This window comes from Cnephaeus nilssonii, assembly GCF_951640355.1.
Source record: "Cnephaeus nilssonii genome assembly, chromosome: 23".
Classification (NCBI taxonomy): domain Eukaryota; kingdom Metazoa; phylum Chordata; class Mammalia; order Chiroptera; family Vespertilionidae; genus Cnephaeus; species Cnephaeus nilssonii.
The window spans coordinates 13,713,134-13,739,153 of NC_137094.1; the positions used below are offsets into that span (position 1 = coordinate 13,713,134).

A 26,020-nucleotide genomic window follows, 5' to 3' on the forward strand; every position below is an offset into this window, starting at 1 on the left:
ACCAGGGTGATTCGAGAAGGAGCCATAAGCTTCTATTGGAATTTGAGTCAATTCTGCTTAAATGAGACATAAGAATTTTTCGTGGTAGTAAAATATAAATAACAAAATTTACCATGTTTAAATATGTAATTCAGTGGCATTGAGTACATTCAGTATTGTGTAACCATCTCCAGAACTTTTTCATTGTCCCATTCTTACATTTTATGAAACTCTGCACCCATTAAACAATCACTCCTTGTTCTATGTGTACGCCCCCCACCAAGCCCTTGTAACCTCTGTTATGCATTCTGTGTCTAGGAACTTACCTATTCTGAGTACCTCAGATAAGTGGAATCATACAATATTTGTCTTTCGTTTTCACTTAGCACCATGTTTTTAAGGCTCACCCATGATGGAGCATGTAACAGAATTTCCTTTTTAAGGCTGTGTAATATTCCAGTGTATAGATATACTACGTTTGGTTTGTTCATCTGTTGATGGTAGTTGAGTTAACCTTTTGGCTATTGAGCCACGCCAGCTGGGCGAAGCTACAACATTTTAATTTCCACCAGCAAAGCACCAGCTTTCTACCTCACCAACACTGCTCTTTTCCTTTTTAAATACCCAGCCTAATTGGTAGGAAGCGATATCTTGTTATGGTTTCGATTTGTATTTCCCTAATGATGAGTGATGCTATGCATACTTTTGCAGACTGATTGGCCATATTTCTTTGGAGGGATGTCTAGTTATTTATGTATTGTGGATATTAACAAGATATAAGAATTTAAAAGACTATGCTTTTTCTTTCCATTTCTTAATCTAGAACATACAAGGATGCCTTTGCTCTTACTGGAAAGATGACCAGTGATTATGAAGAACTTGTTACTAATTCAAACTTATATGCTACTTCTGTTCCAAAGTCGAACTTAAAAGCAGAAGCTGATATTAATGAGGTAAATGGTCTTTGAAAAATGTAAACATAGATTTTTAATGAAGGAATAAATGAAAAGTAAGTGAAATGAATAAGTTTGGAAATTAAAATGTGATTTATGGATGCTCAATTTCTTACCCAAAACACACACACAAACGCGCACACACACATGCACCTCTACTTCCTCTATAGAAAGCTATATTTACACTTACCTTCATGCATCATTGTGTTCTTACTATGTACCAGGCACCGAATTAGGCACTGAAATAGTGGGCAGTGCTAATGGAAATACCAGCCAGAGATTATTTTCCAGAGTAAGCTATGCAACACTTTATATATTTGTTTGGAATTGCCTGTAGGGACTTTCTTATTGTGGTAAAACAACAGAAAATGGGCCACTTGAACCACTTTTCAGTGGACAATTCAGTGGCATTGGTGCATTCCCAGTGTGGTGCGACCATCACATCCCACTTCCAGAACCGGTTCATCCTCCCACAGACACACTGTCCCCGTGTGTGTAGGACTTTTAAGGCTGGCAAATCGCCGTCAGCATCTACCTAAGCTCTTTCCCCAGGAGCCTAACCGGGTGCCGGTGGCGTTTCTGTACACGTGAACTGCCTCTGTTTGTTCATAACCGGAGCTGAAGGTTGGGGTTCTAGCAGGTGACTCCATCGAGACACACTAGACGCCTCCAGCACAGCCGATCACTTCATGGACATGAGGGATCAATACATTGAGAACTCAGGCCTAGACAGAGCCTAAGAGCAGTTACATTGTGTGAAGACCATATCGATACCTCAGATCCTCCTGGTTCTCAGTAGGGATGCCTATACTCACATGTGCCTGTGAAAGGGAGGAGCCATGACCTGGGGTAATGAGTGTGAAATATATTCCTGATGTGTAAGTCCTGAGCCTGAGTGCACAGGAGCATCACCTGGTCAGCTTTTAAGTGATTCAGATTCCTGGCCTTGACTCTGACTCTTTAACTCAAAATCTCTTGGGATAGGGCCTAAGAATTTGTATTTATTAAGCTCTAAAATGATTAATATTTGGCCCCTCTGGCATTCATTTATACAGTTTTGGGGAAAGTACTGCAGTATTTCATTTGTTTTTCCATTAACTTACTTTTAAAAAATATATATTTTATTGATTTTTACAGAGAGGAAGGGAGAGGGATAGAGAGTTAGAAACATTGATGAGAAACATGGATCAGCTGCCTCCTGCACACCCCCCACTGGGGATGTGCCCGCAACCAAGGTACATGCCCTTGACCGGAATCGAACCTGGGACCCTTCAGTCCGCAGGCCAGCGCTCTTTCCACTGAGCCAAACCAGTTAGGACAACTTACTTTTTTAAACATGCAAATAGCAGTTATCTGGCAATGCAATGGTACTCAGTTAAACTGAAGTTATTATTGATCATGTAAAATTTAGGACTGTATTATCTAAATGTTCTTTTAGTTCTATATTATCACCAGAACTGTAACCTATCTGTTACATTAGATTTTGAATTCCATTAAGTTGGATAAGGACTTGACAAAATATGCACCAGTATTTGAAGTAAATCTGCACTTGAGAATTCCTTCTGAGAGCGATTCTTCCAGAAACTCGAGAGAGAGCTTCCAGGAATCTGACCGGTGCTCTGAGAAATCTGTGCTGTACGAGGAGGAGTCAGAAAACGAAGTCGGCAGCGTCATCAAACCCTCAAGTGACGAACTCCTAATAATGCAGCCGAAAGCCACTACTTTTAACCTTGAAGAAATTCTGTCAGGTGAGATGAATGAATGAGACCGTTAAGCATGAAGGGAAGGAAATAGCCTGACAGCTGGCAAATCGCAAGTGAGAGAAGAATGCAGTCGTTTATGGATGATCGCTCAGTAGGTTGTGATTTTCAGCAATGTTAAAGGAAGGATGCTCCGAGGAGGTATAAACTCAATGGGCCATTTGTAGTGGATACGAGCAGTAACACCATTACCCATTTTTTTTTAACACATAACCTTTTATTTTTATTTTTTAATGTATTTTTTATTGATTTTTTTACAGAGAGGAAGGGAGAGGGATAGAGAGTTAGAAACATCGATGCGAGAGAAACATCGACCAGCTGCCTCCTGCACACCCCCTACTGGGGATGTGCCCACAACCAAGGTACATGCCCTCGACCGGAATCGAACCTGGGACCCTTGAGTCCACAGACCAATGCTCTATCCACTGAGCCAAACCAGTTAGGGCCCATTTTTTAATCTTAATACCACTGGTCACTGAGGGGGACCTGAGGAACCCCCTTCATGAGGACGGACAGCACCTGGGATGCTAGTTGACATGCACACTCTTGGGCTCCATCTGAGACCTCCTTAATCAGAATTGGGGGTGGGGGGTGCTGGCTGGCATTACCTTTCCAATTGATTCTTAGGGTGTTTGGGAAGCACTGATATATATCAGCTTGTCATTTAGCCGATATAAATATCAATCAATTTTTTATTCTCTTTCTTTCAATGGATTCTAATAGATATAGAAGCCATGACTGATTTTGATAGTAAAACCGAGGATGATGAGTAAGTAGCACACATTTCTGAAATTACAAGTAATTGGACTTGATGCTAGTTCCTGCATCCTTTTGAATTTGCTTTCATTATTTTCTCTTGTAGATTTTTAGAATTTCCTACAAATCTCTTAATTGCTCCCAACAGACTGGACTTTTCAATAAAAATTCAAAATATGCTGGCTGATATTGAAAAATGCATAAGTAAGTATTTTAAAAGTTTAATTAGATACATTGTCTTCTTCATCAATATTTTCTTAAATTTAGGCATTGGAAGCTTTTAGCCAAGTATGTGGCAGACATTACGGAATGTGAGAGATCATAAATTCACACTCTTTGGGATCAGTCCATGTGAATTTGAAATTATTTGAGCATATGTGGGAATTATACCCACAACCATAGAATTAGGAAAATAGTGGAGGCTTGGATTTTTTTCAGTAATGTACTACAGAATTTTATGAGACTTAAATAAGTAATACCTTCTATATCATAGCGAAACCAAGGTATTGTTTCCTCCTTACATAGTTTTGTTGTTGTTGTTAATCCTCACCTGAGGATATTTTCCATTGCTTTCAGAGAGAGTGGAAAGAGTGGGGGAGAGAAAGGAGTGAGAGAGGAACATCGATGTGAAAGAGACACATTGATTGGATGCCTTTTGCACGCGCCGCGACCAGGGCCTGGGATCAAACCTGCAACCCAGGTACCTGCACTGAGACCCTTCAGTGTGCGGGCCAACGCTCTATCCACTGAACCACACTGGCCAGGGCTTAAATAGATTTTTATTAATGCTTTTCTAGCTGGGTGTATGCATTCTGAAATCACATGGCAGTCACCAGCCTGGCCAACGAACTGATCCCTTCTCCACGGTCTCAGTCTCACAGAGACCCTGAAACACCAGGACCCGCTGCGGCTCCTTGAATGCAGCAGCATTCTCCAATCACATCACCATACTTGGCCGAGTTCAGAGGCCCCTCTTTCCAGCCTAAACCAGTATCCAATTCAATGTTTGTTTTTTAAAATATATTTTTATTTATTTCAGAGAAGAAGGGAGAGAAACATCAATGGTAAGAGAGAATCATTGATCGGCTGCCTCCTGCATGCCCCCTACTGGGGGTCGAGGGTGCAACTCTGGCATGTGCCCTGACTGGGAATTTAACTGTGACCTCCTGGTTCATAGGTTAACGCTCAACCACCGAGCCACACCGGCCGGGCTCCAGTGCATTGCTTGATTTCTTTTTGTAAGCTCAGGAATCCAGTCTGTCTCGTTGTCCTTAATGTTGAGTTGTGAGAGGTCTTTATATGTACTCTCGATACAAGTTCTTTATTAGTTATAAGATTTGCAAAATGTGCCTTACCTTTTCATTTCTTTCTCAGAGTTAAACTTCTTAATTTTAATCAAAAACAGCTTATCAATTTTTTGTCTTCATAGATGATACTTTTGATTTCATGTCTAAAGACTCTTAGTCTAACTCCAGGTCACACAGACCTTTCCTATATTTCCTCCTAGAAGATTTCTAGATGTGTGTTTTATTTTTAGGGAGATGGTGCATCTTGAATTGATACTTTATAATGTCTAAAGTGGAGGTGCAAGTTATTTTTTTTGCCTGTGGACATCCAGGCGTGCAGCTAGATTATGAACGCATTGATAGCAGAGGCTGTGTCTTCTAATCTTTGTATCCGCACGTTGGTATAATGGTCTTCGAATAGCATATACACGTCAAATCCTTGTTAGCTTAATGACTTATTCTCAGTTTCTGTTTTAATCATGCTTCATCACGCTACCACCAGTTACCTATGAGTGATTCTTTTGTTTCCATAATATTAAATCCAAACTTTTACGCCTGCCTTTAAGTCCCATTTATACTGTCTAGTTCCCATGATAAACCATTTTCAGTTATCAGTAGTTCTAGATGTCATGGATAATTATACAGTGTCAGGACTTCAGAAAATATTAACTTTTTTACTCATATATTTTAGCCCAAATTATTCCTCTTGACCAAGATCCCCGCCTGTCTGACTTTACTGATTCGGATTTATCGAATGCAGCAGAAAGCGGAATAGACTCTAAGAAGCAAGCCAGATGGCCAGATTGTCAGACCCTTTTTGAAATGGATCCTACCTACCAAAACAAGGTACGTTTAGAAACTGTGTGTCTTAGGGAATATTTGGTTTAAAGACCGGAAACCCACTGACGTTCTTAGATGACAAAATACCGTGTAATTTATAGCGATTGGAAAAGCCTTCCCATTTTTTCTTCCTCGTGGTATTTCACTTCTGTTCACTTTTTATTCCCCAACATCGCTCTGAGAATGAGCTTTCTCTTTCCTGGTTCCCTCTGAGTATTGCCTTCCTGTTTTGTTGACTTGCCATGACTCTGGCTTTTCCCACTACCATCCAACTGGGTATTTTTTGTTCAAATTCACGAGAGAATGTAATGGTTTTAGCCTGGATCAGGATTCCACCCTATCCAGAGTAGTTGTGTTTTGGGAATTGGGGAATATCGCATAGTATATAGAACTGGCATTTTCTTTTTTTTTAATTCTCACCCAGAGATATTTCTCCCCACCCCCATTAATTTTTAGAATAAAATGGAGGGAGGGCAAGGGAGAGAGAGAGAGAGAAACATCGATGTGAGAGACATCGATTGGTTGCCTTCCTCATATACACCATCCACATAGACAAGGGCATTCTCATTCACTTTGAGGATTTCCAGGACAATGTGCATGCTGCTCATTTAGATATGAGGGGCCAGGGAATCAAACCTGCAACCACAGCACATGCCCTTGACCGGGAATCGAACCTGCAACCTTTTAGTCCGTGGGCTGACGCTCTGACCACTGAGCAACCCGGCCAGGGCTAGGACTGGCCTTTTCTAGGGCACAGAGCACATACACTAAACCCCGGTGACCAGCAGAGGAGTAACCGGCTGGTGTCTCTAGAACATGCCAACTGTCTAGTTAAATAGCCTTGTACACCTTTACATACCCGCCAGGTAGAAACAAGTGATGTGAATGTCTTAGTCTTCTATTTCCAACATATTTATTTAGTAGAGGTTTTGAATGAAAGGAGCTCACCAGATTGTCTTCAACAGAATTATAAACTGCCGCTCAGCCTTGGGTGGCCATTAGCTTGTCTTTGGTTTATTTTTCTTTCTTTGAAAAAATAAACTTTATTTTGAAATAAAAAAAGAAATGAACGGGACATATAACTGCTGTTTTACATATTTTTAACGGAATTACGAGTATATTGGGCCATGATCTCTTCACTCTCAGAATGAATTTCTGTCGTGTTTTTCTTTACAGATTGTGTGTCTCCTGGCCATTCTTGGCAGTTCAATGAACCTCGTGAACGGGTATAGCCGCAGGTTCGTAAAATACTGCACGATGGTGGAGAGGGCCAAGGTCACGGGCATGAAAATAGCATCGATGGAGGAGCTGACTTCGTCGCAGTTTCGCACCATCCTCGCCAAGTTCCTCAGTTACCTGCGCGATGTGGTCAGCATGGTCATCGAGAAGCGCATCGGCATCTTCGCCGTGGTGAGTGCGGACTACCAGGCGGAGTGCTTACCGCACATGGAGGGCATCCTGCAGACCAGCCAGGACCTCCTGCGCGCCGTCATTGAAAAGAAGAACACGCATCTCCTGGAAGTAAGTGTTCTGAAAACGCCTCTTGCTTGAGACTCTTTCAGATTAGTCCATTATAATTTCAAAATAGGTACTTGGGAAGCACACACGATGACTGTTATCCTCGGAAAAGGCCAGCACGCATTTATTTGTTCAGGTCTTGGAGCAGGTGTCAGGTCCTCGGAGAAACCCTCTCTGGAATGGCAGCCCGCATCGCGTCCTGCCTCGTTTCCCTGTCGGGAGTCCGGCACGGCGTGACGCGGGGCGGGGAAGGCGCCGTTGGAATTTGGGTGAGGACCACTCTGACTGCAGGGTGGAGACTGGATGACAGGGCGACAGTCGGGGAAGCCGTCTCTGTCATCTAGGGGACATGTGATGATGCCTGGAGCCAGGCAAGTCGCAGGTGCGGGCTGAGAAGTGGATGGATGTGAGATTTATTTAAGAGATGGAGTCAGCAGGCTTGAGGGATGGACACCGTGGAAGGAATGAAAGAGCAGGGACTGATGCTCTGGGGTTTTGGTGAGGCAGCAGCGTGGGCAGTGACCTTATTCACTGGGCCAGGGAGCACAGAGCTTGTCCGATTGGGTGACACTCTAGTAGAGAGACTCAGATACACCTGTCTGGGTCTCAGGACAGAGTCTAGACGGGAAATATATATCTAAATGAGCAGCATGCATATTGTCATGGAAATCCTCCAAGTGAATGAGAATGCCCTTGTCTATGTGTATGGTGACAACAGGAAAGAGCAGCCCCGGCCAGTGTGGCTCAGTGGTTGATCATGGACCTATGAACCAGGAGGTCACGGTTCAATTCCCGGCCAGGGCACATGCCCAGGTTGTGTGCAAGAAGCAGCCAGCTAATGGCTCTCTCTCGTCATTGATGTCTCTCTCTCCCTCTCCCTTTCCCTTCTTCTCTGAAATCAATAAAAGTAGATTTTCCTAAAAAAAAAAATAGAAAAGAACAACAGAAGCCTGATGAATATCAACATTGGGGAGATTGCTAGAGGAAGAGGAGTCCACACTTATAACAAGGGGGTTACCAAAGAGATCAAAGAACGCCAGGGAGTGTTTTGAGAAGGAGGAACATTTAAGAATTGTTAACGCTACAACAGAGAGTTGAAGAGAAGATTGCAAAGGGACTATTCGATGAACAGTACTATATACTGTATTTAATGAAATGCACATTTTCTTTAGATCCACAGTAGTCCTGTAACATAAAAAATGACACTGTTTAATTTAGGTTACATTTCCCAACAAGTATTAGGACACCCCAAAACACTGCTTATGAAACAAGGGGCTTATTTGTCTCGGGTAGAAGCATTAACGCTGGTCGGCCGGGGCTGGGGCAGGCAGGGAGCCAGGCTCCTCCTCCTCTCTGCTCTGTGCCCCTTGGTAGGGACGCTGCCCCCGAGGCCCTTGGCTCTCACTCGGCACAGCCAGGGCAGGGGAGGCCGGCGGAGCAGCGCGGTGCGTTTCCATCACGTGCGGTTCTCTGTCAAGTGCGCGAGTGGCACTTAGCGTGACCTGTCCGTAAGAGAAGAGCTCTCAGCCCCGTCCTCCCATCGTAACAGGTGGAGAAGGAACAGGGCAGGTGCAGTGAGAAAACGGGGAGCAAACATTTAGAGTGTTCTAGAGCAAGAGCCAACGTTCGCTGGGCAGAAAAACGAGAATCGCCCTTGGTTGTCGAGTAAGTTGTTTGATCGGTCCGTCTCGGCAGCCTCCGGCTCGGGCCTCTGGGGCAGTGTCCCTTGCCCTCTGCCCCCTGTGGCCCCTGGTTATGCCCTGTATGATGATCCCCTGGGTTACCCTTCTGGACCTCAGCCAGGCCGGCATCGGAGGGGTGGTGCTTGTTGGACCCTGAGCAGGTGTAGCAGCGCATTATCTGTAGGACGAGCTCGGAGGGCTGGGGGTGCCTTAGGAAATGGCCTTGGCGGTGAGGCTTAGGCGGCTTCTTAAAAATATACGTTTGATTTGCTTCTGGTTTCATCCATGCTTAAGTCTGGACACGATTTTTAAGCCTGAGCGTCTTGACATTTAGCGGCTGGCTCTGCGCTCTATACCTGCCTGCCAACCTTAAAAGTATGATCACTTATTTGAGGCTCCGACTTGGGAGGGAAGGTGACTTCCTTAATCGACTTTGCCAGTGAGCTGTCTAAGAATCCTGTCCTCCCGCAGAAAACCCTCCAGGGAGAGTTCTTTGTTAAAGGCGAGGGCTCTCTCTTTGAAGCCACCGCTTTTGAGCACAGAAACGGTTGCTGTCTCCCCCGCACCGGCCTTTGCAGTCAGCTCCCCGCCAAAGGCAGAGAAGAATTTTCTCATCCAGCTTCATTCCCCTCAGTCTGTGCCCAGCCTGAGTTCATCTCTCACAGGATTTCGCTCAGAGGACAAAGAGGAACCAGAATACGATGCAAAATTTGTCCTATTATTTACCCTAATGCGACAGCGTTGGTTAGCACATTATCTGAGTCCCAGGTCCCATTGTGGCACAAACACGTCTACTTGTCCAGCCTCCCGATCTGTGCATGGACTGCCCCCAGGAGATGAGATATTTAGGATGGTGTCACTCACTCATTCTCCCCGCCTCCAAAAATGAGATGTTGGGAGAATTGGACTCCCCACTCCTACCCTCCACCAACGGTTAGTCCTCACGGAGATGACTTAGTACTTTTAGTTCTAGATCATTACTAAAATACCAATATGTCTCTTCTATTAGAAACATTTTTATGTGACACTTAAGGTCATCTTCATTGAGTTTTTAAAGATTGAATTACGCAGAAATGTATCAGTATAATGTTTACAAACTCTGATGATGAGGTGAGCCTGCTGTAATTCAAAACCTCTGCTATAGCCAGATGGAGAAACAGGACTAGACCCGATTTAACTTCCCGCTGTAAAGAGAATAGAAGACTGAAGCAAACAAAGGAAAGAAATACTTTTAGATACTGCATAACCTGCAGTGTAGGATTGTGGTCCTAGAGACCAGGAAGGCAAATGACACATAGATTTCTACCTGGAGGGAAGTTTGGGACTCCAAGTGCAGGGAGGAGGACCCGGGAGAGAGCCCAGTGGCCTCCCTGAGCTGAGATGGCTAACATTTTCACTTTTAGAGTCAAAGAAGGGAGCTAGGAAAAGCAAAACAAAACAATAAAAACCACCACCACCACCAAAATAACAAAAAAAAAAAAAACCCAAAAATAACAAAAATAAAAACCAGCAGAAAAGTGCATAGAGGGTCCCAGGTCCCAGGACCGTTTCCCAGCTGCAGTTACCAAGCACGTCTGTGCAGGGGCCTGGAGCCAAATCCACAGAGATGGGCTACAACCCCCAGAGCTGGAAGCAGAACCATTGCCAGGGCTCCTACGAGCCCAGTCCCAGCCAGTCAGAGTGGAGGGTCGCAGTGGGTATACCGGGTATTCAGTGGAGACCCTAGAGGGTTTCGCCTTGGCAATGGAGCTGGTCACTAAAGGGGTCGGCATTCTAAATCCAGAGATGAGAACTAGGCCTCCAAGGGATCAAACTGCAAAAGATGTGCAAACAACCCCCTTCACCAAAGGAAGGACAGCACCCTTTAAAGAACTGCAGCAAAAATCAGACCTCTGTGACATGCAGCACCAGCAATGCCTGGCTTTTAACCAGAAATGACTAAACACGGGACGGGGCACCTGTCCTGAGAGTTCCGTTGGTTCGTTCTCTTCTGGCTGCTGCATACCCCAAAGGTATTTTTGTTTCCGGAGGCTTTGGTAGTTTTCCTTTACATAATTAAGGACATTCCCTTATTTTGAAAGGAATTCCTAATATAGTAGAATTTTTTATATCATAAGTGAATTTTATCATATGCTTATTCTGCAGCTACTGTGATGATCATACAGTTTTTCTTGCATCTTTTAACGTGGGTAATTACATTAATTGACTTTCTAAGGTTAATCTCGCATCCAAATGGATAGATTTAGATTGCCAGCATGCACAGGCACATACATGTACATTATTACTTTTTAAAATATGTTTTTATTGATTTCAGAGAGGAAGGGGGAAGAAGAGAGAGAAACATCAATGATGAGAGAGAATCATCAATCGGCTGCCTCCTGCACGCCCTCCACTGGGGATCAAGCCTGCAACCTGGGCATGTGACCCGACTAGGAATTGAACCGTGACCTCCTGGTTCATAGGTTGAAGCTCAACCACCGAGCCACACCAGCTGGGCTGCATGCACATTGTTTCTAAGATTTTTGCATTTATGCTTGTAAGCGAAATTGCTTTGTGATTTTCTTTCCCTTAACCATCTTTTTCTGGTTTTGGTATCAGTGTAACTAGATGATGTCTTCATTTTTTTTCTAGCATTATAGTTATGTAAGTTAGTGTGATATATTAAAAACGACTAATTACTCTTCTAAAGTAGTGAAAAATCACTATATAATTATAATTGCAGGTTGTAGAAACATCGTTGAAAAAACTGGAATGTAATCCCATTGAAATAGAAGAATTTGTGGAACATTTTACTTTTCTGGATGCGATTTCCTCCAAAATATCTAAACTGGAGAAAGAGTACTCAGCGGTTGCTCAGCTACATTCTGTTTTAAGTTACTACCAGGTCTATATTTCAGAAGAGCAAATTGCCATCCATAAAATCCTTCTAATCAAGTTTGCGCAACTAAAGAGCGCTGTGAAGCTAAGTAAAGCGAACAAGGATGCTGCTGTCGCCAAGTTCAGAGACAATCTGGAATCCTACGTCACGGGTCTGCGGGTTGATGCCAGTCATTTAAAGGCCAAGGTAAGTGTTTGTTTTTCATGAAAAGTCAACGAGGTCTTGGTCTCATGCGGGCCTGAGCAGGCGGGTGTTTTCCTTCTGCGGACTCTTAGGTAAATGATTGAATGGATGGATTCTTAACTGGGAACCCACAGACAGAATTTTGATGATGTGTGAATGGGAATGGGAAGTGAAAGGACATGTCTATTCTCACGAACCTCCAACTGAAATTTTGCATCTGTGTCCATTATGCGTGAACGTAGACGGCAAACAACAGCAAAGCTGGTTCCCCACGGGCTTCAACAGACTGCCCGAGGGGCTAGGACGGGGGGAGGCATGGCATGAAAAGGGCAAAGAGACCCTGAGGTCTTCCTGGGCCTTAGCCTAGGCCAGGGGTGAGGCACATCCGGCCCGTGGGCCGTATGGGGCCGTGAAATCATTTGGTCTGGCCCTGCCGAGGCATTAGGGGTGAGTTAGTTAAATGTTTGACCAAATATAGCAGGTGTTTTTTTTTACTTTCTTAAAATTATTACTATTTTTTATTTTATTGTTGACAATATTACGGATGTCTCCCATTCCCCCTCCCCTTTACCTCCCTCTGCCCGGCTCCTCCTCCTTCCTCCTCCCAGATCTTCGTCACCTTATTGCTGTGCATATAAGCAGATAAGTTCTTTGGTTTATCTCTCCTCATCCCCCCACCCCCACATCGAGGTAAGGCAGCCTGTTCCAGGCCTCCCTGCTTGGGGTCTTATTTTGTGGGTCAATTAGTTTTGTTCACTAGATTCCACAAATAAGTGAGATCATGTGATATTTGTCTTTGTCCGACTGGCTTATGTCACTTAGCATAATAGTCTCCAGTTCCCTCCATGCTGTCTCAAGGGGTAAGAGATCCCTCTTTTTAACTGCTGCATATTATTCCATGGTGTAAATGTGCCACAGCTTTTTTATCCACTCATCTACTGATGTGCACTTGTGTTGTTTCCAGATCTTAGCTATTGTAAGTAATGCTGCTATGAACGTAGGCATGCATATATTCTTTCTGATTGGTGTGTTTCAGGGTTTTTAGGATATAGTCCCAGAAGTGGGGTCGCTGGATCCAATGGGAGTTCCATGTTTAATTTTTTGAGGAAACTCCATACTGTTTTCCATAATGGCTGCACCAGGCTGCATTCCCACCGGCAGCGAATTTTGTACGGCCCACGAATGATGTTATGAATATCCAGATGGCCCTTGGCAGAAGAAAGGTTCCCCACCCCTGGTCTAGGCCAGATGGGAATGGTAGTTTCGGCTTCACTTATCACGAGAAGCAAACTGTCAAACACCGAACATCCACTAAGCAGTAACTGTGCTAGGGCAGTGGTTGGCAAACTCACTAGTCAACAGAGCCAAATATCAACAGTACAACGATTGAAATTTCTTTTGAGAGCCAAATTTTTTAAACTTAAACTATATAGGTAGGTACATTGTTATTAACTTAATTAGAGTACTCCTTCAATTGCACTGTACGTGCGCGCCCGCACGTGGTATTTTGTGGAAGAGCCACACTCAAGGGGCCAAAGAGCTGCATGTGGCTCGCGAGCCGCGGTTTGCCGACCACTGTGCTAGGGGATACTGGAAGGAAGAAGAGTAGACTCACCGCTGATTCGGTGGCACTTCAAATGACATCTTCTCCCTCAGTCTGCCGTCACTGTCTCCTCTCAGATTCCTCAGTAGCTGCTCTTGGGTTCTGTCCAGGGTTTATGGCTGTTTTATTGGGAGACACAGGGTGGGGCATGTTGATGTTAAGATATTGTAGAACCTTTCCGACTATGTTATGGACATGCTGTTGACTGCGATCATTCTTGGAAGATCTCTATGTGAAGACGGCAGGTGGGGGTGGCAAAGCTTTGCCTTGACTCCGTGTAGACTAGTAAGATTAGTTCTCCAAGTATTTACCCCTCTCTCAGGATAACTCATTTATGAATAAGTATCAGTGAGTGGGAAATTATGGGAGAAGCTTGCTAAGGAAAACTTTTCTTACAACCCATTTTATATAGGCATCGCTGTTACAGATTACTATATATTAAGCCTCATCCATTATCACAGATATATGGTTTATCAGTTTTATACAACTTACCTTTATAGTGTTTCCAGTGTTGATTTGATGACCACACTCCCTGTAACACAGTGTTATATGCAGTCCCATGGGTTGGATTTTTTAAAAGAATAAGGTGATAAGATCCAAATTAATTTATTCTTTCCGGAACGTTTTAATAAACAAGTCCCACCTGTATTTGATGGTATGGGGTTCTCTGAGGTATACAAAGAATCCCATATAATAAAGAGCTAATATGCTAATTAGACCGAATGGCAGAATAACCAGTGGGTTGGGCCCGCAGACCACAAGGCAGCCGGGGCTGCGAGGGCTGAGCCCCTTGCACGAATTTCGTGCATCGGGCCTCTAGTAAACCAATGAAACTATCCTTAATCTTAAGAAGTTGTTCATTTAGTAAGGAAAATCAGAGCAAACTTTTACTCACATCTCTCTCTTTGGATGTCATGGTTGCAAATGCCCATAATGTCCTGTGCAAGAATAAAACTCTCATATAAGGCAACACATGACAAGCATTGTAAAAGGAATGCCCCTTTACCAGGATCAGGAAGCGGGAATGCGGGCCACACCCGGAACCTCCGCTTACCATCTGACGATGGGAAAATTATTTACAACCTCAGAAGTCCTTCGAAAAATTATACAAACTAGTAACTATCTTTGAAGATGGTTGAATGGATTTAGTAAGTAAGGTAACGTGTTGCCACAGCGTCTGAAATAGAGAAGATACACGGGAAATTATAGGTCTGATGGTAATAATAATAATTACAACGAATCGTAACAAACACAGGAATTATAAGCTGAAGGTCATCTTTCCAGATGGTGGTTGCAGGTGACGTTGGGAAAGCTTGGGCTGCGCGCCGAAATGCTGTCCGTGAACTTGGCTACGTTGTGACCTCTTAGCGTGTGCTCCTGCTCCTTTTCAGATCAGGACGCCTGTCCTGTTACACATGGGGACGGCGGCGTCCACGGCGATGGAGATGATCCAGGCCTTCTCCCAGGAAGCCGCGAGCCTCGCCAACAAGGTCAGGATATGCGCCAACTACCAGGAGTCGTTCAGCGACACCCAGTCTCACATGCACCCTCTGAACGTGGAGGAGATCACCCAGATGGTGGCTGCCGAGATCTCCGACATCGACTACGAGCTGACCTTGAGGAAGATCCTGTGGGAGGCGCAAGACGAATGGAGAGCGCTCTTTCAGGAGTGGAGGGCCAGCACCCTTCGCGACATTGACATCGAGTCGGTGCAGAGGAACGTGTCCAAGTGGATGAGCCTCATCTTAGTCCTAGAAAAAGGTAAGCGCGTCCTCCCCGTGTTTGCCCACCTAGAGTTACATACAACATGCCCTCTGGGTCCGCAAGATCACCCTCTCTCTCCCAGTCCCCACGAGCTGACCCTTCATGGCTGGAGAGACAGCCCAGGGCACGGGTAGGATTATTTCCTGAAGCAAAAGCGAGATGGAAACTTTGCCTCCAAATTTGCTTAACGCAATTAATAATGGCTTGCGTCTCCTTTAAACCAGGTAGGACCCCAGACACTTCCCCCTCGACTCCGACTCTTCCTAGGGCCAGAGCTGGGTGGATGCTGAGGGCCCACCCGCGGAGTCTGCACCCACATCCCGGACCCTCTGGGCAGTGGGGACGCAGCGGAAAGGGCCTTTGAGGGTCCCCTTCTGCTCAGCACCCCAGGGAATGGGCCAGTGCAGAGGTGCGATGCCGTGTGAGCAGGGGTGCGATATCCTCCCTCTCCAAAAGGAAGCCTTTTGCGTGGGAAGGGGAAATCAGGGCAGAATTTTAAACTCCTCCCTCACCTCTCAGCTGTCCTCCAGAAAGACACTTCAGATTGCTTGTTTTTAAATTCCCCAAAAAAGGCAGCCATATCACAAAAGTTTAGTCAAGAGGAGAGCTGGGAACAAATCGCCTGCGTCTCACTGCGTTCACAGAGCACCATTCCGGGCATTCTCACTCCATATATTATCGTGTGTGTTCAGAGAACAAGACACAAAGCTGTTAACAAGTGGACCACACCTTCTACCCGTGGTTTCCCAGGTGAAATCTGTTGGTTTGCCAGCGTCTAGAATCGCACAATCCAGAGTTATTCCCTTGTCCTTTTATTTAACCAGGTCTTGGACAACATTGCGATTATTCAGCATGGCTTTATCAAAGAAGCCCCAGCTGTACAAATTGGAGATTTAAGAATATGCGTCCCCAGCCCTAGCCGGTTTGGCTCAGTGGCTAGAGTGTTGGCCTGCGGACTGAAGGGTCCCAGGTTTGATTCCAGTCAAGGGCACATGCCCAGGTTGCGGGCTCAATCCCCATCAGGGGGCGTGCGGGAGGCAGCCGATCAATGATTCTCTCTCATCATTGATGTTTCTATCTCTCTCTCCCTCTCCCTTCCTCTCTGAAATCAATAAAGAAATATATATATTTAAAAAAAGAATATGGGTCCCCAGCTTCAGCTGTTTCTCTGCCCCCTCCTATATATATATATATATATCAGGTCTGATTCGTTCGGTTTCCATCCCAACCACAGGCTGCGTGGCGGAACCTTTGTGACGCCGCCCTTTGGAGTTTATCAGCACCCTATGCCCATGCACCACGCTCAGCCAACATTTCTGCCCACAAGCGTGGGGCCTCGGAGAAATATATATATATTTAAATTAATTTCAGAGAGGAAGGGAGAGTGAGAGAGAAACATCCATGATGAGAGAGAATCATTGATTGGCTGCCTCCTGCACGCCCCCTACGGGGATCGAGCCCGCAACCTGGGCATGTGCCCTTGACTGGAGTCAAACCTGGGACCCTTCAGTCCACAGTCCACCGCTCTAGCCACTGAGCAACACCGGCCAGGGCCCTTCCCTGTTCTGTTTAAGGGGCAGTAAACAAAGTTCTAAGGATTGAACCTTCACCTGCACAGGTTTGAGTCTTGTGTCTTGTGTCAGTGCCATGGCAAAGTTTTCACCTACATTTCAGTGTTAAAGTATCTTCCTTATGGAAAAATAGTGACTCTATTTTTCCCCATGATGTTCCTTACTGAGCAGAATTTAAAAGCCCCAAACCTTTACGGTCTCTTTTTTAAAATATATATTTATTGATTTCGGAGAGGAAGGGAGAGGGAGAGAGATGGAAACATCCATGATGTGCCCTCACCGGGAAGCGAACCGTGGCTTCTTGGTTCATAGGTCGATGCTCAACCCCCGAGCCATGCTGGCCGGGCCCTATTATAGCTTTTGAATGGCAGTGTGTACCTGTCCGCCTGTATGTCTGTCTTGTCCGTGACAGTCGGAACCCTGTAGCAGCTTCCCTGGCATCAGATGCTATAAGGTGACTTGGTTCTGATCTGCAGTGCCATTTCTCTTTAACCCATAGTTCAGTCTTACGGGAAGGTGATAGTAATAAATCTCACTATTTTCGTGCAGACGAATAACTGATCAGCTCAGTCTAGTTTAAAACATACAGTGAGCATGTCATCAGCCTACTGACCCGCTGCTTTTTACAGGCTTGCCCCAGAACAACATGGTGACGTACCTTAAGCAGTCGGTGACCGGCTTTAAACAGGAACTGCCCATCATCATCGCCCTGGGGAACCCCTGTCTCAAGCCACGGCACTGGGAGGCTTTCCAGGAGATCATTGGAAAGTCCATTATTCTTGATAAAAACTGTACCATAGAGAATCTTGTCGCGCTCAAGGTAAGCAAAAGGAGTTCGAGAGAGAGAAAAAATGGTTGAAATAGCACTGAGGCTAATTTTAAGTGAGCAAGTATGTCTACAGGGATTAGGAATTAGAAAAGGGAGGGATTCACGGAATGTCTGGGGAGGTGGGAGTAGGTTCGTCGATGATACATGATAGGCAATCCCGTTTAATTGGCCGTATTGGGAAGAAGCCCAAATACACATCACTCATGTCTTTTGAGCAACACTTACCCTGTGGAGAGATGTGGCAAAGAAAGGGAGGCCATGGGAGGTCGGGTCCATGAGCGTTACACTCTCAGGTGATTATACCCCAAGAATTGCTATAGAAAGCAGAAGCATGTCACAGGGCAGTTAAACAGCTGACATTGATACGGAGAAAAGGAGGTGGAAGGAAATGGTACGAAGGTGCTGTTAACTATTCTTTGCACTGACTGGACTCCGAGGCCCCACGCTTGTGGGCAGAAATGTTGGCTGAGCGTGGTGCATGCGCATAGGGTGCTGATAAACTCCAAAGGGCTGCGTCACCAAGATTCCGACACGCAGCCTGTGGTAGGGATGGAAACCGAACGAATCGGACCTTCACTATTGCCGCTGTCCCTGCCACGTGTTCATGGAAGGCTCCCGTTTTCAATGTGTCGGGAATTATTTGCTGCGCTGACATTAAAACAGTGAGTTTTCATTCCAGATGTTTCAGTATGAAAATGAGATCAATGACATCTCAACCTCAGCGACGCACGAAGCTGCTCTGGAAAAGATGCTGTTTAAGATCATCGACCTCTGGAAGACGACTCCTTTGCACTTAGTCCTTCACCACACAGAGACCGACGCGATCCTCATCATTTCCTCTCTGGATGACCTGCTGGCCCAGTTGGAGGAATCGCAGATCATGCTTGCCACCGTGAAAGGATCCTCGTACAGTGAGCCCATCAAGGTAAATGGTGCGGCAAAGGGGAAATGCGGTCATTGTCTGCCGTTTTGTTTATCACTTTACATTGTTGCAATCTGTGAGCTTTGGATTTGAATAAAGCATTTATATACTTAACTAGAGGCCCAGTGCACACATTCGTGCACTAGTGAGGTCCCTTGGCCTGGCCTGTGGGGATCAGGCCGAAACCAGCTCTCCAACATCCCCCTAGGGGTCCTGGATTGCGAGAGGGCGGTTCTCAGGTGATGCATCCCGGAATCAGGCTCCCTCCTCTCTGGTTCCGGGTGCATCACCCGAAAACCGAAGCTGCCAAGTCACCACAGCTTGGCAGCTCCTGCATTGAGTGTCTGCCCCCTGGTGGTCATTGCACATCATAGCTACCTGTCGGATGGTCGAACGGTTGCTTAGGCTTTTATATATATAGATATCAAAATGGATTGAATAGTAGATAGAATAGTAGATAATGGAAACATTAACTGTTCATGAGGAAATGTCAGAAAGTCTCATTTGGGCAGAGAAGATGAACTTAAATATGAAAACAGGAGCCCACAAGCCAGGACTTTGCCAGTAGTGCTACTGCTGCTGCAACTGCCCACAGCCCCGCAGGGCCCATGCCCGGACCATTGCCCTGTGGTCTGTGTGCTGGAGAGGAATGCCTCATTTTAATTTCCTGTGTTATTGCTCTTTTTTTTAAAAAAATATTTTTATTGATTTCAGAGAGGAAGGGAGAGAGAGAGAGAGAGAAACATCAATAATGAGAGAGAATCATTGATCGGCTGCCTCCTGCACGCCCCCTAGTGGGGATGGAGCCTGCAACCCAGCATGTGCTCTTGACTGGAATCAAACCTGGGTCCCTTCAGTCCACAGGCCGATGCTCTATCCACTGAGCCAAACCGGCTGGGACTGCTATTGCTCTTATACAGGGCAGTCCTGGCTTTATACTCGTGTGTTCCTGCAATTATTTATCCACCAAACAGCAGCCTCCACATCCATTCTAGTGTAATTTGAAATGAAACCACAGAGCTTGTATTTGGTGTTTTCTGATAGTCCTTCTTGGCAGCCTCCATCCAACAACATAGATGAGAATCATTTAAACTTCAGGAAACTCTACAAGATGTGTAACAACATAGAAATATTTACTAGTAAAATTAACAAAGTTGATTATAGTGTGAGAGAAATATCTACTCAACAGATGAAATTCGTAGTATTTGCAAACATACAAACTTTTAGGGAAAATGTCAATTAATTGGACCTCAGAGAAAAACACTAACTAAATTACCCCCAAAAAATTAATTCACATAGACTGTTCTCTAACCATATGCAGTAAAAAAATGAACAGAAAAGTTGCAAAAAATAGACAACAACCAAATCACTCACAAAAAAAAGGAAATTTAAAAGCAACTAGAAGAATATATAGGAAATATAGTCAAATTTTTAATTGAAAATAAGCAAAAAGGAGAGAATTATAAATCAAACCTTTGACAATTGGCTAGAGCCCTAAAAAAGAAATATTTAGAGCACTGAAAACCTTTATTACTAATGGAAATTTTCTGATATTAAAAGAATGAAGAAACTTATAAGCACTAGTATAAAACTTCGCTAAAACACAGGTTAAAAAAAGCAAGCTACAGAACAATGTATATAATATGATTGCATTTATGTAAATTATTAAAGACATATGCATATGTACATATGTGCAAAAATGTTTAAAGAAAGGAATGAAAGAATATATGTACCAAAAAGTATTTGTATATTGCATAGTGAATAAGACAGAAAATTGAATGAGTAGGACATCTCAAACCTCCCCCAATACTAAATATAATGAGATTTATGTTCATTTACAGACCCTCCATTAATTACTTCCTGTGTGTCAGTGACTAGTAATCAGATTTGTGCTCAGTTTCTATTTTATGATTCTTACAAGTAACTTCCCATTTATATTTTGGTTTCTATCATTGTAGGGTCTTGTGGATAAATGGGATCAAAACTTGACTCTCTTCTCATACACCCTGGAGGAGTGGGTGAACTGTCAAAGATCTTGGCTTTACCTTGAACCAGTCTTCAATTCTTTGGAGGTAAAAAGGTAAAAACTTGAAATATGCCACATAACAGGTACAAAAAAGCATGGTGGATAATTTATTCTGTGATTCTTGAGAAATCATTTCTTCAATGAACACTCTAGCTGCTGAATCATTATTATATTTTTTCCTTCATAAAAGATTGCAAGTATCATTTTTTAAAGCCTTATTTCTCAGTTATTGATAGGGAGCTATTAATGATGGGGAATAAATGTCAGATACATCTTTATAATCTCCAAGCTATAATATGTGTCCATTTATTAGTGTGGTTTTTAAAAAATATATTTTTATTGATTTCAGAGAGGAAGGGAGAGAGAGAAACATCAATGATGAGAGGGAATCATTGATCGGTTGCCTCCTGCACACCCCACACTGGGGATCGAGCCTGCAACCTGGGCACGTGCCCTGACTGGGAATCGAACCGTGACCTCCTGGTTCATACGTTGACACTCAACCACTGAGCCACACCAGCCGGGCTATTAGTGTGGTGTTGTTTTTTGTTTTTTTTTATTAGTGTGGTTTTGAAGTAAACAGTAAGTGTGTTTTCAATAGCATTCATACATAAATGATAACTTCTTACTCTGGACCACGTGAAGGAATAAAGGACCTAGACAATGTTGAAAATTTTACCATCTCTTTTTATTCCTAGCATTGGAATTCATTGGTCTCTTTGTAAGTGATTGGTCTTAAGAGTGCTTAAGTTGAGACATACGTATTATCTAGGCAGAATTTAAACTGTGGACATTACACAAGCTAGTCTAGGAGCCATTCTGAAATAAAGTAGGAAGTGATGGGGGTATGTTTATAAGGCATATTAGAGCAGATCATAGAAAACTTTGAATATAAGGTTAAGTATTTTGAGCTTTATTTTAGAGGCATAGGGGAGCTACTAAGGGTTTACAAAAGAGAAATGTTTAGACGTATTACTTCTCAGGAAACTATCCCTTTTTGTGGTTTGCATGTAGTTCTTATCATATGAATGCTTTAGACTATTAATCTACACTTATTCTCAAAGTTCTCTGAGGAGAAACCACATAAGTAAGGGTATGTCCTTTATGCTCACAACAACTTAGTGCCTTAAATGCAACCCTCACTGCTGCTTTTTACGAAACATTTCTTAATGAGAGAGAAGACTCCTAGGTAAGGGATTTGAGAATATCACCAAGTGGTTCTCTTACAGGATTGGCTAGCAGGTTGAAAACGGGGCTTCTAATGAAAGGCTTCTTTCCAATGGCTGTAAAGAACAGGAAAAGTGGGTCTGGAATAGACCTGTCTTCGACTCACGGAGAAAGATGATGGGCCGACGCGCTATCCACGGAGCCACACCGGCGAGGGCAGGATTTTAGTAGCCCCTGGTTTTATTCCGAGTCCTCGGACAAAAATCACTTCCACATACTCTATGGAGAACTTTTGTATCTCAGTCTTGTGCCCCTCGTTAAGCGTAATCTTGTTAAATGGTGGCTGGATATCCAACGTACGGTAGTATTTCCTACCATGTACATCACTTGTACACAACAGACACTCAAAAAAAAATCTTTAATTAACCTTTTGCACTCGGATGTCGAGATTAAAATTACTCTTTGAATGTATCAATAATTTGAAATATAAAAAAATCCAAATAAATAAGTTTGTATGAAAAGAAACTCCAGTTTTTTTATTCCACTGCCGCGCTTTGTAAAATCTGGGGTATTTAAAAAATTAAATTGCGAGTAGAATAAAGGAATCTAGAAAAAAGCAAGCGAGTGCAAAGGGTTAATGCTCAATCAGCAAAAATGTAACGGATCAAACATTTTGTACCTTGAACAATATTTGGTGGCAAATGCATACAGCTGGCAGATGTCAATGATCATTTCCTTAAAAAGTAAAATCCCCAATTTTTTTTTTCAAGGCAGCTCCCATCAGAATCGGAACTCTTCTCTCAAGTGATTGCCATGTGGAAGGAGATAATGTTAAAAATCCAGAACAAGCTGGATGCGTTGGGAATAGCCACCTCCACAGGCGTCCTCGAGACTCTGAAGAGCTGTAACGTCTCTCTCGAATACATCAAGAAAAGTCTCGAGGTAACGCCATCGAGGTCCTGGCGTGGAGAACCGTTCCGTTCACGCCAGGCCACGTGACACATCAGAGTCCAACCCCAGGGCAGGCTTTCTTTGTTGCTCTAGCTTCCCATGAATTAGCGTTCATGAAAATACTATAGAGACAGGGAAGAGGAGTGCATGGACCAATCTAAATGGCCTTCAGCAAAGCCTCACATTTAAGTGCCTGCCCAGCGTCCCTCGTCTGTACCTGGGGCTTAATGGCCCTGCCCACTGGGAGGGGCGTTGTGCTAAGTGAGATCATGTATTTAGAGCTTAGTCGCCGGCACCCGGAACATCCTCAATGAAGGTTGTTTAGATCAGCACTGCTGTTATGAAGTTATTAAATCAGCAAAAGTTGAAATTGGAATCCTTTGACCATTTTATCCATTAAATCATTGATTCCATACCTTTCCACGCTGCCAGAACATTACAGTGTCAGCTAGACATACAGATCTTGAAAAGCTGGGTTTTCACAGTTCAGACGTGTGGTAGGCGTGGTCCCTTCACTTTAGGAACCGAGCTATTTCCCGAACGTTCGCCCATTTCCCTTGCGGAATACAAGTCTCGGCTGGTGGTGGCGGCTCCTGCAGGACGCCCTCTGCCCTGTAGTGGCAAAGCCCGCGGCAGAGCGATCTGGTTAACGGTGACCACGTGGCTGGCTGGTCACTGAGCTAAACTTTCCAGTTACTTCTAGCACGTGTTTGTAATTTTCCCTTCGTCCTTGCACTGAGCACCTACTTTAGACACTGTTGCTAAGTGTCGGGCCTTCCGACATAAAAGACATATTCCTCAGCGTTACAGCCCTCCAGATCTATCACAGGCCACAGAGAGGGGAAAGAGAGGCTACTGTGGGATCCAGGGTAGGTTGGATAGTAGGACCATGTTAAATAGAACTTGAGCCCGCCTGGGAGACCTGATCGCTGGGCTGGGACTTGAGAGAAGTATGTGGGTGTAGGTGGGCGGGTGGGGAGAGCACCCTAGGCGAGGGGAAGAGGACCGCGGGGAGCTGTCGGCGAGTGTGGCACGTCCTGGAGTCGGAACCAGAGGGTGCCGATGGCACATGGGCTGCAGATCGGAAAGCGCTGAGAGATGGGCTCTGCAGGGAGGCAGGGACACGTGGCGAAGGGCTTTGTGTATCACAGTGAGTTTGATGGATGGCGTAGCCACTGAAGGATGTTGAGCAGGAGAGAGAAAGGATTTCATTTAACGCTGCCCCCCAGTAAGGAAGCCGAGAGTCTATAGAGATTGGCGGCAGGGAGAATGCACACAAGGAAACCAGTTAAAAGACCAGACATATCGGGGCGCTAAAGAAAAAAGGGGGCGCCAGGAGCTCCCCATAGGTCAGTAGGAGGCGTCCAGGGCTGTGCCTGGACTTCCGGCGTGGCCAACAAAGTGGAAGAGAGCACCCGTGGAGGGAGCAGGTTTGTGTGGGAAGAAGTAGGTTTGTGCATATTGAAAATAAAGTATTATGGGACAATCACATGAACATAGTCAATCCGCAATCGGGTGTATAGATCTGGGGCAGAGGCAAGGGATCCGAGCCAAGGAGAGGTGGGTGTGTGTCAAAGTAGCTCAAGAAAAGCATGATGGGAGGAAGGATGAGAAAGGAACGGCGATGTGAGCAGGAAATGTAGGGGACGGAAGGATCTGGAAGGCCAATGACAAGCCGTGCCGAGGGGTGAAGGAAACCAGAGTGAATGAATGCCGGAATGAAGGACGGAGCCCCATGCTAGGGGAATACGTGGAACAGGAAGACCGGAAGAGTCCCAGGAGACTGGGAACACTGGGGGTCGGAGGGCAGAGCGTGAGGCTGGCCGAGATGAGTCAGTAAAGATTGTGAGTTTACAGACTCTTCTCAAGAACTTGGTGGAGAGTCGAGAGAGTTTCTTGTATTTTTAATGAGTGAACTTTAAGAGGGGAGCCTGCTGCAAAGGAGAGATTTAAGATGAAGTAAGAAACAGAACAAGAAGAGCTTAGCCTGCCGTGCATGAATGGGCGTTTCTTCCTCTGAAAAGGAGGACAGGAGTTAGAGCTGGTGTGAACGCAGCTAAGCTGTGGGGAGGGGTGGAGGTGGAGGAGTTCTCTGCACAGAGGTGAGGTGATCTGCTGGGGTGACAGCGTGTCCTCCGAGAGGATAGGGACCTAGGCAGGGATGGGGGCAGGAGGAGCAATGCTGACAGGACCAAAACACAGCGTTTCTTAATGATCAGCAGTACAGGGGTGGGCGTGTGCACACACATGTGTGTGTAAGGGTGGGATTTGGGGGGGTTTGTGTTCATTTGTTTTAGTTTTGTTTTATTAACATTTTTTTTTTAGCAGTTCAAGCATGGCTTTCATTGAGCATGGGATGTTACCTTGACTGATGCTACCATGGATACTGCAGGTTTTTTGGGTTTTTTTAATCCTCACCGAGGATATTTTTCCATTGATTTTTAGAAAGAGTGGAAGAGAGAGGGAAAGACCGAGAGAAATATCGATGTGAGAGAAATATGTCGATTGGTTGCCTCCTGCACACGCCCCAATCAGGGCCCTGGCCGGGGAGGAGCCTGTAACCGAGGTACATGCCCTTGACCGGAATCGAACCCAGACCCTTCAGTCCACAGGCCGGCGCTCTATCCACTGAGCCATACCGGCCAGGGCTGCTGCAGTTTTAACATTGTGGCTTTTGTGTGTCCATGTAGACCCAATGAGATTCATGTCCTGATCACACATGTTCTGAATGGCTCTTCTTTTGGTTCTGGACAGGACTACCTTGAAATTAAAAGGATGATTTTCCCAAGATTTTACTTTCTGAGCAACGAGGAACTTCTCGCGATCCTGGCTGGGAGCAGCAACCCCGAGTCTGTCCAGGTGAGACCACCGGCCTCTGCTCAGCAGCCTGATCCCCAAAAGCCGCGTCGGGGCCTTCTGTCGCTGACACTCCTTTCTGGTCCACAGCCTCACCTCGTGAAATGTTTTGAAAACATCAAGCACTTGCTGATCTGGAAGCAGGAGATCGGCCCTCCCACCGTGATAATGCTCATATCCGAGGAGGGAGAAGCGCTGGTGCTGCCCAAGTAGGACCTTTACGTTACAGACCTCTGTTTGGCCACTTCTGGCAGATCGTAGAAGTTTCCTAAGCCAACTATTTCTTTTTAAAAAAATACAGACTTTTTATTGATTACAGAGAGAGGAAGGGAGAGGGAGAGAGAGATAGAAACGTCAATGATGAGAAAAATCATTGATGGGCTGCCTCCTGCACGCCCCCCACTGGGGATCGAGCCCACGACCGGGCCTGTGCCCTGACCGGGAACCGAACCGTGACCTCCTGGTTCCTAGGTCGGGGCTCAACCACGGAGCCACG

At 45.0% G+C, this 26,020-nt stretch overlaps 1 protein-coding gene across 1 annotated transcript in view; it reads left to right on the plus strand.

Moving 5' to 3' along the window:
- Window positions 1–26,020, plus strand: part of DNAH14 (dynein axonemal heavy chain 14) — a gene marked incomplete at its 5' end in the record, with an annotated part of 132,187 nt that overhangs the window by 14,971 nt on the left and 91,196 nt on the right. Inside the window, 14 exons of the mRNA XM_079763762.1 lie at window positions 803–932; window positions 2,413–2,680; window positions 3,416–3,461; window positions 3,555–3,652; window positions 5,426–5,580; window positions 6,751–7,095; window positions 11,497–11,838; window positions 14,830–15,199; window positions 17,403–17,593; window positions 18,282–18,527; window positions 20,483–20,604; window positions 22,488–22,659; window positions 25,423–25,527; window positions 25,615–25,733. Coding sequence (XP_079619888.1) covers window positions 803–932; window positions 2,413–2,680; window positions 3,416–3,461; window positions 3,555–3,652; window positions 5,426–5,580; window positions 6,751–7,095; window positions 11,497–11,838; window positions 14,830–15,199; window positions 17,403–17,593; window positions 18,282–18,527; window positions 20,483–20,604; window positions 22,488–22,659; window positions 25,423–25,527; window positions 25,615–25,733 — 2,709 coding nt within the window. The remainder of the gene's footprint in view (window positions 1–802; window positions 933–2,412; window positions 2,681–3,415; window positions 3,462–3,554; window positions 3,653–5,425; window positions 5,581–6,750; window positions 7,096–11,496; window positions 11,839–14,829; window positions 15,200–17,402; window positions 17,594–18,281; window positions 18,528–20,482; window positions 20,605–22,487; window positions 22,660–25,422; window positions 25,528–25,614; window positions 25,734–26,020) is intronic.